General features: G+C 58.5%; 1 protein-coding gene across 6 annotated transcripts in view; it reads left to right on the top strand.

The window, feature by feature from the left end:
• The window catches only part of COL16A1 (collagen type XVI alpha 1 chain), a 56,055-nt gene that overhangs the window by 39,593 nt on the left and 4,296 nt on the right, over positions 1 to 12,166 (top strand). For all 6 annotated transcript variants that reach the window (XM_070384471.1, XM_070384478.1, XM_070384470.1 and 3 more), the window contains 14 exons: positions 309 to 362; positions 1,854 to 1,898; positions 2,030 to 2,083; positions 2,396 to 2,431; positions 2,719 to 2,781; positions 6,181 to 6,252; positions 6,434 to 6,487; positions 7,093 to 7,137; positions 7,346 to 7,390; positions 7,697 to 7,750; positions 8,162 to 8,215; positions 10,197 to 10,247; positions 10,547 to 10,636; positions 12,105 to 12,140. In XM_070384471.1, the coding sequence (XP_070240572.1) occupies positions 309 to 362; positions 1,854 to 1,898; positions 2,030 to 2,083; positions 2,396 to 2,431; positions 2,719 to 2,781; positions 6,181 to 6,252; positions 6,434 to 6,487; positions 7,093 to 7,137; positions 7,346 to 7,390; positions 7,697 to 7,750; positions 8,162 to 8,215; positions 10,197 to 10,247; positions 10,547 to 10,636; positions 12,105 to 12,140 (753 nt within the window). The remainder of the gene's footprint in view (positions 1 to 308; positions 363 to 1,853; positions 1,899 to 2,029; positions 2,084 to 2,395; positions 2,432 to 2,718; positions 2,782 to 6,180; positions 6,253 to 6,433; positions 6,488 to 7,092; positions 7,138 to 7,345; positions 7,391 to 7,696; positions 7,751 to 8,161; positions 8,216 to 10,196; positions 10,248 to 10,546; positions 10,637 to 12,104; positions 12,141 to 12,166) is intronic.

Raw genomic sequence — 12,166 nt, 5'->3', positions numbered from 1 at the left:
GCCGGAGCCTCCCAGGGAGAGGACTGAAGGTTGTCTGGTGGGGAGGGGGAGGGAAAGTTGGGGAGACCCCGCGGAGGCCCGAGTTCGGTAGACATGACTACCCTCCTCCTTTCCACCGAATGGTGGTGGGAAACCCGGAGCCGAGCTCCCGCTCAGAGAGCACCCCACCCCACTGGTTCCCAGCCTCTTCCTGGGTGCCATCTGCGCCCAAGTGCCAGTCTGGGTGCCAGCTGCAGTCTCCACCCCTCTCATCGCGCCGCGCCAGGCAGGCCGTGGGGCTAATTCCCTCTCTCTTTGCTGCCTGTCAGGGCATCAAGGGGGAGCGAGGCTACGCGGGTTCCCCGGGAGAGAAGGGAGAATCGGTGAGTGCCTGAGTGCTGCTCCCGCGCGGGGGCGGGAGGAAGGGCTTCAGATGGCTGGTCCCTGCCCGCCCACCTCCTCCTCCACTGCCGCTGCCTGGAGAGCTTCCCAGCTGCCCCGTGAACGCGAGACGTGACCCCAGCTTCCCAACCCCCTGAATCCTCCAGCTGCGTCTCAAGCAGTCGGTGCTGCCGGCTGGTTGCTGCGGGGGCGGCAGCTGTGAGGAGGATCCGCCGGGTTTAGTGGAGATGGCTTGGAGGGGCTGCCTGGAAGAGGGGACCTCCTCCCACCCCACGCCCACAGGCTGGAGAGCCAGCCCAACACTCTGGACCCCGCTGCCTCCAAGCCTGTCTCAGGCCACCCAGACCCAATGGTGGTTCAGCCAGTGTGCCAGACCCACCCTGAGCTCAGGTCATCAGTGGGAGCCTCCGGTGACTGGGCTCACCCCAGGTCCTGCAGCTAGTTAGTGAATTAGGGTGGAGGCTGGACTTGAACCCATCCCTGTTTGTTTCTAGCCTCCCCAAACCTTTGTCTTCCCTTCCCCATCACTCATGCCGCCCACCCACAGCCGCTGGTGAGGCCAGGTAGGATGCTGTAAACCCTGGTTGTGCCTTTATTCAATAGCACATCTTTCTCCAGGGGCCTTCTAGGTGCCAGGCTCTGTTCTGAAGATTCCTTGACAGATAAAACAGGCAGTTGGGCCCCTGGCCCTCAGGGAGCTAAGTTCCAGTGGGACAAGCAGATAACAGATGAATAAACAGATACACATAAATTAGGAGAGATGGGACTGGTGGAAAAAATCAAGCTGGAGCCATGAACAGGATGCTGTAGACAGAGGGTTAGGGAGGCCTCTCTAAGGGGCTGGCATTGGAGCTGAGCCTTGAATGGAGCTTCAGGGTCAAGGGTGGGGAAGGACATTTGGTTGTCCATGCTGGGGAATCCCAGAGGGAGAGGCCACGGGTGGGGGCACCCCTGGAACAGATTGGTGCCATGGATGGTTTGATAAGGTTTCAAGAGACCTGGAAAGTATAAGGGATGGCAGACATTGTAGGTAGAGGGGACAGTCAGTGGTGTGAATGTATGGTATTCAGGGAACAGCAGTCGGACCAAACCAGGCAGAAGATAAGAAAAGGTGAGGGAAGTGAAGCAGGAATGGGTGGTTGGTATCAGATCACAGGATGCCTTGAAACTCAGCGTTCGGTTGGCGGAGGGGAGCCATGGAGGGTGTTGGAGCAAGAGGGTGTTATAATCAGAGCTGTGTTGAAGAAGAGGAGCTGGCACTTAGAGTGAACTCAGAAGTGGCAGAACTAGTTAAGAGGCTGGTTCGGTAGCTCAGGCAAGGGAAAGGGCGGCCAAACACCAGGGAGAGGAGTCCTGCAGCCTGGAAGTGCCTCCGCCACATCCCTGCCTCTGCTCTGCGCCCAGCCCCTGCCCTAAGCCCTGATCCCCCTCCCCCAGCCAGAGGGACTGATTCTGCTCCTTTGTGCCACCAGGGCCCACCAGGATCTGAAGGCCTCCCAGGGCCCCCAGGCCCAGCGGTGAGTGAGGAAGGGGACAGGGAGATGTGGACATGAGAATCCCTGATCCTGCCTTGGAGTCTGGGGGACAGGACAGTTGCATGGGGGGTTGCATCTGGGGGTTCCAGATGCATTGTTCTCTGTGGTGACAGGGTCCCCGAGGAGAGCGAGGGCCCCAAGGAAGCTCGGGTGAGAAAGGAGACCAGGTGAGTGGTGACAGGGACCTAGCTGGTTGTTCTGACCACTGTGAAGGGCTGGGGGGAGGCAGGGAAGGGGGCCTCTCCCCGGTGGTCAGTCTTATGTATGGGAGTGGGGACCAGCTGTAGCCTCCCAGCCTCCACCATCCTTGAGCTGTAACCTCACCTCCTGCCCAGAGCCTCAGCTGCCGGCCTTCAGGGGCAGAGTGGAGGACAAGGCCCCACGACTCGAAGCAGCCTCACTGTGTCACTCTTTCCACCTGGGCAGCCAGGCTGGAGAGAGGGTGGCACAGCACACTGCCCCTTGCTTTCTTCCCCTAGGGATTCCAAGGGCAACCCGGCTTTCCAGGCCCCCCGGTGAGTGCAGACACAAAGCCAGCTCTGTCGGATGCTCCCAGTCTGTCAGGGGCAGGCCTGCTGAGGCCAGGCCGCATGAGGGTGGGCCTGGGGAGGGGAGGGAGGAAGGCCCGGGAGGAGGAACGGCCTGGGTGGTCAGGCCTGATTCCAGGAACAGAGACCCGGAGAGCAAGGCCTCCTGGGTGGGCCCATGTTAACACAACGCGAAGGACACCCAAGAGGAAGAAGGAAGTGGAGCTCTTTTCCAGCCCCACTGTTCATCCCTGCCTGTTCCTTTGTTGGTTTAGGGTCCCCCTGGATTCCCAGGCAAAGCTGGAGCACCTGGCCCACCCGGCCCCCAAGCGGAGAAGGTGAGCAGGACCCCCAAGTTGGCCACACTCACAGATCTGAGCCACGCAGCTCCTAGCCCCTGTCTGCCCCCTCCCACCCTCACCCCCCACCCCCCCCACACACACACCTAGTATCAGGCCTTCAGAAATTCAAGGACTGACTCAGTTATAGCAAGGATGGGCAAAGAGACTCGAGAATGGGCCCAGCAATTTCTGTAGGGCAACAGGGCCGGGGCAGACCAGTGGGCCACCAGGGCTGGGTCCAGGATGCCTCCTGGCCTCTGTGCCACCAAGCTCTGCACCTCCCCTAGTAGGAGAGGCTGGCTGGGGAAAAGGCAGAGGGGTGTGGTGAGAGGTGGCCCACTAGAATGTGACAAGGTGGCCTGGGCCAGCTTGCAGCTCCTCTAGGGCAGGGCAAGGAGTTGAGAGAAGCACATCCAAGACTGGAAACCCCCTGTTTAGCAGCGAGAGGAGCTCTGGGCGTTTGCCTTCTGGGTCTGACAACAGCAGGAAAGGGGAATGGGCCTCCTGGGGAGCCAGGCTCAGAGTGTCCCCAAGGGCCAAAGAGGGTAGGCATGGCCTGTGACCTGGTGACAAGGGTGGGAAGGAGCAGCAGTCGGGGAGCGCCCACACTGGCCATCCCTGGGTTTGGCTTTGGGACTAGCTCTGCTTTTGGTTTTGGTCTTTAGGGCTTCGCTTGTAGCTAAGCGGGTAAAGAACCTGCCTGCAATGCAGGAGACCCGGGTTCGATCCCTAGGTTGGGAAGATCCTCTGGCGAAGGAAATGGCAACCCACTCCAGTATTCTTGCCATGGAGAATCCCATGGACAGAGGAGCCTGGCAGGCTGCAGTCCATGGGGCTGCAAGAATCGGACACAACTTAGCCTCTAAACCACCGCTGCTTTGGTCTGGAGGCTGACGTCCCTGACTCAGCCCGCCCTCTGGGCTTCTCCAGATGTGACAGGCGGGCAGTGTCAGGAGGTGTCAGGAGGCCCGTAGTCTGACCTGTGAGCTTGGAGTGGGAGGATCACGGCCCAGAGGGAGGGGCAGGAGGTCTGTAGCCTCGCCTCTTTCCTCTGAAAGCGGGAAAGGACTCCTAGAAGGGGCCACCTTGGTCTAAGTTCAGGTGAAGAAATGAGGCCCAGAGAATGCTGGAAGGCCCTGGAGTGCTGGTGGCATTCCAGGGCACAGCAAGATAGCAAAAGAGCTAAGATTTGTCCCCCCCATCCCCAACCCCACTCAGGAGAACCCCCACACCCTTGCTGCCTCCCCGATCAGCCATGATTGAAGCAGTGGCGGGTGCCATCTCCCTTTACCTGGGTGGCGGCCCCCGCCAGAGTCTTCCGTGCTGGCTCTGTATCCAGGGCTGCCTGCTCTCCTTAGGCCAGTCATTGCCTACTCCCAAACCTCTGGGCAGCGGTTCTCCAGCTTGACTCCCTGCGGGGCCGCCATTTCCTGGGGTTGTGCTGACCCCTCCTGGTAGCTGGTGGCATTGCAGTACCACCTGAAGCTCTCTCCCCCTGACCCCTCCCATGGGGTCTCTGTCTGGAGCCCTTCCCCTTGGCGAGCCCCACAGCCACTGACTGCTCCAGGGCAGCCAGCCTCTTGCCCCTGGGGAAATGCTGCCACCTGCCCTACTAAGCTGCCTGCCTCGCCCTCCCTTCTCTGATAAACATTCTAATTCACACATTCTCTCCCACCTTTTCCCCTGCTCTGAACTGTCAGTGGCGGCCCAGTGCCTGTAGCGGTGTTTTTTGGGCTTTATTTTGTAGTTCCCAAGGCTTTTCCCTCATAGCTCAGTTGATAAAGAATCTGCCTTCAATGCAGGAGGCCCGCATTCAATTCCTGGGTGGGAAAGATCCCCCGGAGAAGGAAACGGCAGCCTTCTCCAGTATTTTTGCCTGGAGAATCTCATGGACAGAGGAGCCTGGCAGGCTACAGTCCATGGGGGTCACAAGAGTTGGACACGACTTAGCGACTAAACCACCATCACAAGGCTTTTACACAGAATCTCATGTGAATGCTCAATCTATAAAGCAGACTTGCCTGGCAGTCCAATGGTTAAGACTTCGCCTTCTGATGCAAGAGGTGTGGGTTCGATTCCTGGTGGCAGAGCTAAGATCCCACATGCCTTGGGCCCAAAAAAAAAAACAAAAAAATAAAGCAGAAGCAATATGGTAACAAATTCAATAAAGACTTTAAAAATGGTCCATATTTTAAAAAATCTTAATAAACAAACAAATATGCAAGTGGAGCTTCTCTGGCTAAGCAAGGGGTAGACCCACCCCTGGGTCTCCACTTTGTGCCCCCAGCCCCTCCAGAGTCCTCCAGGAGCCCCCAGGCTCTGAGAAGTAGTTTGAAAGCCACTAGTCCATTTGACGGAGAAGGCAATGGCACCCTACTCCAGTACTCTTGCCTGGCAAATCCCATGGATGGAGGAGCCTGGTAGGCTGCAGTCCATGGGGTTGCTAAGAGTCAGACACGACTGAGCGACTTCATTTTCACTTTTCACTCTCAAGCATTGGAGAAGGAAATGGCAACCCACACCAGTGTTCTTGCCTGGGGAATCCCAGGGACGAGGGGAGCCTGGTGGGCTGCCATCTATGGGGTCGCACAGAGTCAGACACGACTGAAGTGACTTAGCAGCAGCAGCAGCAGCAGTCCATTTGATAAAGTCTAGTATAGAGTTCAGTGTCCTCCCCCAATCTAACTCTTCCAGCCTCCTCCCCACCCCTGCCATCATACAGGCTAGACCAGGCATGTCACCCCCTCCAAATCTTTATCCTTCTCTTAAGTCCCCAGTGGCACACCCTTTCCCCCTTCTCCAGCTGCCCAAATCCCAGCCACCCTTCAGAGCCCAGTGCCTGCGGACTCCTCTGTGACACTTTCCCTGACCGCCGACCACCCCCCAACCCTGTCCCTCCCCAGCAGAGTGAGCTGCGCCCTCTTCTGGACACCCAGTTCCCCTCGGAACGCCCAGGGCCCCTGACTCATAGAGCACAGGGACTGTTACACTGCCCTTCGTTGTCATGGGTCTGTGATCCTCACTGGACTGTGAGCTCCTCGGGGACAGGAGCCACCCTTGTTCCATCTGGGGGACCAGAGGCCCAGCCTGCATTACCAAGCACCTGGCAGGCCAGTCGGTCAGCCCTGGGGAAGGTGCTGGACTGAGCAGGCTCTGTCCCTTTCTTGTGGAGCAGTGCAGAAAGAGGATGCTCTGTAGATGAAGACAGATCTTCTTGGGCAAGTGATATGTGGGATACAGCCAGTTAGACCAGAACCGAACTGGGATTTGAAGCCAGCTGTCCTGACTTCCAATAGCCACCAGCCCCTGTGGCCCAGGGTCCCTTCTCCTGCTGGTGTGTCCAGGGGAGGGAGAGGGACAAGGTCCTGCTGACTTTGTTGGGGGGCTCGTTTCCAGGGCAGTGAAGGGATTCGAGGCCCATCAGGTCTGCCTGGTCCCCCTGGACCACCAGGATCTCCCGGGATTCAGGTGAGTGTGTCATAGCCTGACAGATGGGGTGTGGATGTGTATGTGTGTGTGTGTGTGTGTGTGTTTAGGGGCGGGAGTGGGATGAGGGGTGGATGGGATGGAGAGGGTGGCAGGGCTGGTCAGGCTTCCGCCTCCAAGGGCTCCAGCGCAACATGCAGAAGTGCCTTTTCCTCGTTTCCAGGGCCCCGCCGGTCTGGATGGTCTGGATGGGAAGGATGGCAAACCTGGCTTGAGGGTGAGACGTGGGCCCAGGAGGGCACCCCTTTCCTTCTCCTTCCTTCCCCAAGAGCCAAAGCCAAGGGAACCCTGATGAAAGGAGTTGAATCTCATCCCCCACACCGCTTTCAGGAGGTGCCCCCACCTTCCCTCAGTCTGCATCTCACTGCACCCCACTTTTCTGAAGGCCCCAGAGCCCCCTCGTTTCTCCATTCTTCCGGTTGGCCTTAACCAGGTTGGATGTCCTGGCAGGCCGTGAAGGCAGTAAATTTACACCCAGAAGCTCAATCAACTAAGAAACTAGGCTGGGCATCAGAAAGAACAGGCTGCACACACGGAGGGACCAGGGCAGCCCTGGCTCCTTGAGCCTGGTTTTACTGGGGTATCTGAAAAGGAGGGGGCCATGGCAAAGGGAAGAACATCAAGGTCAACTGCCTTCTGTACCCAAAAGAAGGAAAACAGGTTCAGAGAGGGGCCAGGATTCACTCAGGGTGCACAGCCAAGTCGGACCCTCCATCCTGGGAGAGCTGGGGGAGGGGCTGAAGAAAGGCGGAGACAGTGGTGAATGAGTGGGCACAAGCTGGACAAAGCTCCTGTCTCTGTGCCCCTGGTCTCTTTCCCTAGGGGGACCCTGGTCCTGCTGGCCCTCCCGGACTCATGGGACCCCCGGTAAGCTGAGCTGCGGGGAGGGGCTGGGAACTGAGAGGTTCCAAAGCTGGGTAGGTGCCTTGGTGGGCAGGGCAGCTCGCATCCATGTCCCCTGGGGACTGAGTTAATGACTTTGGGTGGGTTTAACTTGTTTGACCCGGGGAGGGAAGAGTGAGAAGTGGCCTCTGCTTGAGCCGAAGGACGTGGCAGCTCCTGCTTTGTCTTCCAGGGCTTCAAGGGAAAACCCGGCCATCCTGGCCTCCCAGGACAGAAGGTAAGGACCTGGTGACTTCCGCCCATCAGGTTTTCTCGGCTCTTCTCAAGGCTCGACCCCGAGCAGATGGGTCAGCCTAGCTGGAGTGGACAGGCCACCTGACCCTTGACTGAGATGCCATTCCAGCATCCAGGCCTTCTGAGGCCACTGGTGCCTGGCAGACCGGGTCAGGGCTTTGCCATCTGCCAGCCTAAGGGCATCAGGGGGCCACCGGCATGTGGCAGGACCCCTCTGATGTGGGATCAGTTGGGGGTGGCAGAGCCAAGTGGCAAACTGGTGAGCCCCAGATGCCCCTCTCTCCTCCAGGGCGACTGTGGAAAGCCAGGCCCCCAGGGCAGCAGTGGCCGGCCCGGAGCAGAGGTAAGGGCCCAGGGTCTACGCATGCTGCCTTTAGACAGCCCTGGGTTCTGCTGAGTCCTGAATGCTGCCCCTTCCTCCCTCCTCCCTGGCAAGGTGGCCGCCTCCTCTGCTTGGCCTTCTGGGGGAGGTTTTCCCCAACTCTGCACATCTTGACCTTCCCCTCTTAAGGCTTATAACTGGCTCCTGCCCCTATGGGCTGCTAACCTACAAAGGCCTGGTCTCTGCTTCCCCCTCCAACCATACTCACGGGTAGGGCTGGTCCCGTAGGGCTTAGACCTAGAGGCCAGGGCTCAGCGTGGTTCCTCTGGCCGTTGGTGTGTCCCATCTGCTTTGCTCCATCCTCTCCTGCCTAACAGCCCGTGTGTCTGAGTCTGTATCTGTGTCATTTCTTCCTCTTTCTGGCTCCTGCAGGGTGAGCCTGGTGCCATGGGACCCCAGGGAAGACCCGGCCCCCCTGGCCATGTTGTGAGTTGACCTGTTTTAGTCTCTGTCTCTCTAAGAGTTTGGATTGCATTGGGCTGGGTGGTGGTGGTGGTGGGCAAGCTGATGATGACTTGAAAGAACTGACTGCAGGAGCAGCACCAGCCATACAGAACCAGAAGGGGCTCTGGGCTCACCCCATCCAGCAGTTCCCCGGCTCTGTGCCATTTTCATATTTTCTGGGCACATTCGAGTTTGCTTATCAAACAAACATCATTCGGTTATTCAACAAATAATTATTGAGCACCTGCTCCATGCCAGGCACTGTTCCAAGCCCTGGGCTATGGCAGTGAGTAAGGTAGAATGGTCCCCCGATCCCAGAACTTCCACACGGGCACAGCATGTTGATGGGTGCGGAGGGACCAGGTGGTGATGTGATGTCCTGGGGAGGGCTGGGAGGCGACTTCCCTGGAGAAGTGGTCTTTGAGCAGGGGCCCAAATAACATGCAGCAGCCAGCTATCGAGCCGACTGGGGGAGGAGTGTCCAGGCAGGGGTGTAGCTGCTGCAGAGAGCCTGAGACAGGCAGGGCACAGGGGAGTGGAGTTTGAGAAGGGCGTGAGTGGGGATGGGAAGGCTGAGCTGGGAGAGGTTGTGGTGCAGATGGTGGAAGACCTCAGGGCAGGAGGGGGAGGACGTGCAAGTGGAAGCAGAGATGTCAGTGGACGGGGGGTGGCGCTGGAGCAGGGGGCAGTGGACCCATCCCGCAAGTGTTTGGAGGTAGAGGACTTGCTAATGACCCAGATGGCAAAGGGGCAGGAGGCGGCAGGAGAGGGATCGAGGATGACTCCTGTTTGGCTCGGGCAGCCGGGTGAGTGGGTGGTGTGTTTACTGACAAAGGGTGACTTGGAGAGGAGGTTTATGAAATAATGGCTTTCCCTTCTCCTTGATGCGTCTGTAACGCAGATGTCTGCCAATGGGTGCCTTTGATCAGTGTGACGGCTCTGAGCTGGTGGGGTTCCAGAGAGAAGGGAATACACTAGCCGTCCGCTTTCCAGAAGGCTTTTGGAATGTTAAAAATAGATCAGGACCCCACAACAAGAACTCTTGGGGCCTCATTACTGTTTTTATGGCTCTCAAGGGATCCAGATACCTTGCATTGGGGACCCCAGGTCTAGCCCTGTCTGCCCCGGTTCCACATCAGAGATGAAAGAAAGAGTCACACACTCTGAACTGTGGAGACTCACTAGGGGGCTGGGGTGTGCAGGGCTCCTCTTCCCACCTCCGTCCATCCAGCTCAGCCCTCTGGTGAGGGCTGGCCACTCCTGCCCTGGGAGGCTTCAGATGAGTAGAACAGAGCCCGTGCCTCCAGAACTTTCCATCTGTGAGTACAGAGGAAGGTGCTCCGAGAGAGACCCGCGTGTCCCCATTGGTTCAGAGGAAGTGTCGTTCTGACCAGGGAGGTGACGTGTGAGCTGGGCCTCCAGGGCGGGATGTGGAGAGATGGGGCAGGTGGGAGCCATCCTGTGCAGTTGAGGTTCGTCACCCCCCAGTGATGGGTGAGCGGCAGGAGACCAGGAAGCTAGGGGCTTATCTGCGAGGATGTTGGGGTTGGAGCTGAGCCCCTCTCCCTCACCTGCCTCCGCACAGAGACAAGCTCCTGGTTTCTGCTCTCCCCACAGAACAGAAGGAAGGCGGCAGGGTGGGGGCTGTTGGGGGTCCTCAGAAGACATCCAGGCCCAGGTGCCATGTGCTTCACTCCCTTGCGCTTGGCTCTGGCTCCCAGATCATTCCCTCTGTGCAGGCCCCAGTTGCACCACTCGGCAAGCAGCAGGTGTGAGCATCCTGTGTGCCCAGGGATCCCCAGGCACAGATTAAATGCAAGAGTAGATGGAAGAAAGGCCCAGGGAAGAGAATGGAGCTGCCGTAACCAAGTTCAGGGCTTGTTCCTGCGGTTGGTCCCTTGCCACCTCCTGGGGCCTCGTTACCTGAGCCTCTTTCCAACCCACTGACTTCGTCTCCCTTTAGGGGCCGCCGGGGCCTCCAGGCCAGCCAGGCCCAGCTGGGATATCTGCAGTGGTGAGTGCCGTGCTCCTCCTCGCGTCCCTCCCTCCCCGGTGTTTGTCCCTGCGTGTCCCTGTCCCCACTCCTTCCCTCTTGTAAGCCTCTCCTGCCTCCAGTCAATCTCCCTAACTGGCTTGGGGTGAAGACCTCCGGAGAAGCCCGGAGGCTACCCCGGGGTCCTTCCCCAAGTTCAGGCAGCGCCACCTCCCCTGCTGGGGCCTTGGAACTGGGGACAGGGTCCCTTGTGCTCAGTGTCTGCCTCTGGCTCTGTGGGGTTCACTCTTCCCTCCCGCCATCTCCATCGTTTTCTCTAGGGCCCAAAAGGAGACCGTGGAGCCACTGGAGAAAGGGGCCTTTTAGGTCTTCCAGGCCAACCTGGCCCCCCTGGACACCCTGGTCCCCCGGTAAGACCCCACCTCTTAGGGCTCAGCCCCGGGGGAAAGGGCCAGTGAACCTTGTCAGTTGCACACAGTCCTGCACTTCGGAGGTCTCTGGGGAAGGAGGGGTGTTCAGCACCACGATGGCAGCTTGGAGTTTGTGCCTGAGGATCGCATCCTATTTGGAATAAAGGACAAGCTGTACAAGCCAGCACTGGGCCAGCCACGCAGCAGACGGCTGCCTCTGACCTAGCACTCACGTGCACATCCCTCCTCGAGGTGTCGGATGGGGAAACTGCTCCCTGTTCCACCCCTGTCCCCTCCCCAGGGGAGCTGGTTGGTCGCATAGAAAACCTGTAAACGTCAGACACCCAAACGCAGTGTTATTGCTGGAGCTCTCCCAGCAACTCTGAAACCACTCCTTAGTGCCAGTTAGCGTGTATACCCAGAGCTGCAATACACTGGTCCCTGACACTGGCCTCAATGGTGACCTACATGCCTGACATGTTGTCATTCAGTCTGTACTGCAACCCTATTTAATAGGTCTGATTGTCCCTGTTTTACAGACGAAGGAACCAAGGCTCAGCAAGGTTGAGTAGGTTGCCCAGAGTCACACAGCTATTAAGTATTAAGAGGCTGCCTGACTCCAGAACTTGGGTCCGGAGCCACTCTGCGGTACTCCCTCTTTCAGAGGTTCCAAACAGGTGGACCACATCAGGTGGAACTGACTGCCAGGCTCAGGGATGAAAAATCTCCCAGGGGACTGAGGCAGGGACCCAGGTCTCCTAGCCCTCAGGCTGGGGTGCTTTCCACCCAAGCAGACTTCCTTCTGTGGGGACAAGAGCAATGCCCATGGGGCTGGTGCCCTGAAACGGAGGGGATGACTCCAACCAATCTGCCAAGAGGCTCGAGTCTTGCCGCCCACTCCTCTGATTCCTGCCATGGGCCCTGGGCAGGCAGGTCCCATCAGTCTTCCGTCCCTCCTACCTACAGGCTAAGAACCTCCAGAGTCCCCTGATGAATCTGCCTTGCAAGCATAGATTCCTCTTCCCCAGTGTTTCACTAGAAGTGAGCAGGTCCCAGGGGGCAGCCTCTCCTGTCTTGGGGAAGGAGTGAACACTGAGGCTCCCTTGGCCAAACTCTGGGACTTCATCAAGGTCAGAGGTTCACAGGTTCACAACCTTCATTCAGCAAACACTGAACATACACTCAGAGCCAGGAAACGTGCGAGATGCCAAGATCTCAAGCAAAGAGCAGGGCAAATGCAATCTGCTCTTCCCTCCCAGAGCTCAGTCGGGGGGTGGCTGGGGCCAGGCTGGAGCATGGCATGGGGTCTGAGTGTCCACAGCCTGTGCCTAGAGTGTCGGGGGGAGGTGGGGAGGATTGTGGCTCCTAGGTGGAATGGGGGCTGGCCACGCCTAGTGGGCGATGTGAGGCATGAAATGCCACGCTGGGTTGGGGCTCATCACAAGCTCCATTGCTCTCTGCTCCCCAGGGTGAACCTGGCATGGATGGCGCAGCTGGCAAAGAGGTACCGTTGTGCTGGGCTTCTCATTT

The sequence above is a fragment of the Bos mutus genome, chromosome 2, assembly GCF_027580195.1.
Source record: "Bos mutus isolate GX-2022 chromosome 2, NWIPB_WYAK_1.1, whole genome shotgun sequence".
Classification (NCBI taxonomy): domain Eukaryota; kingdom Metazoa; phylum Chordata; class Mammalia; order Artiodactyla; family Bovidae; genus Bos; species Bos mutus.
Note: the sequence above shows the minus strand (reverse complement) of the source record. Positions and strands in the feature narration are given on the sequence as shown.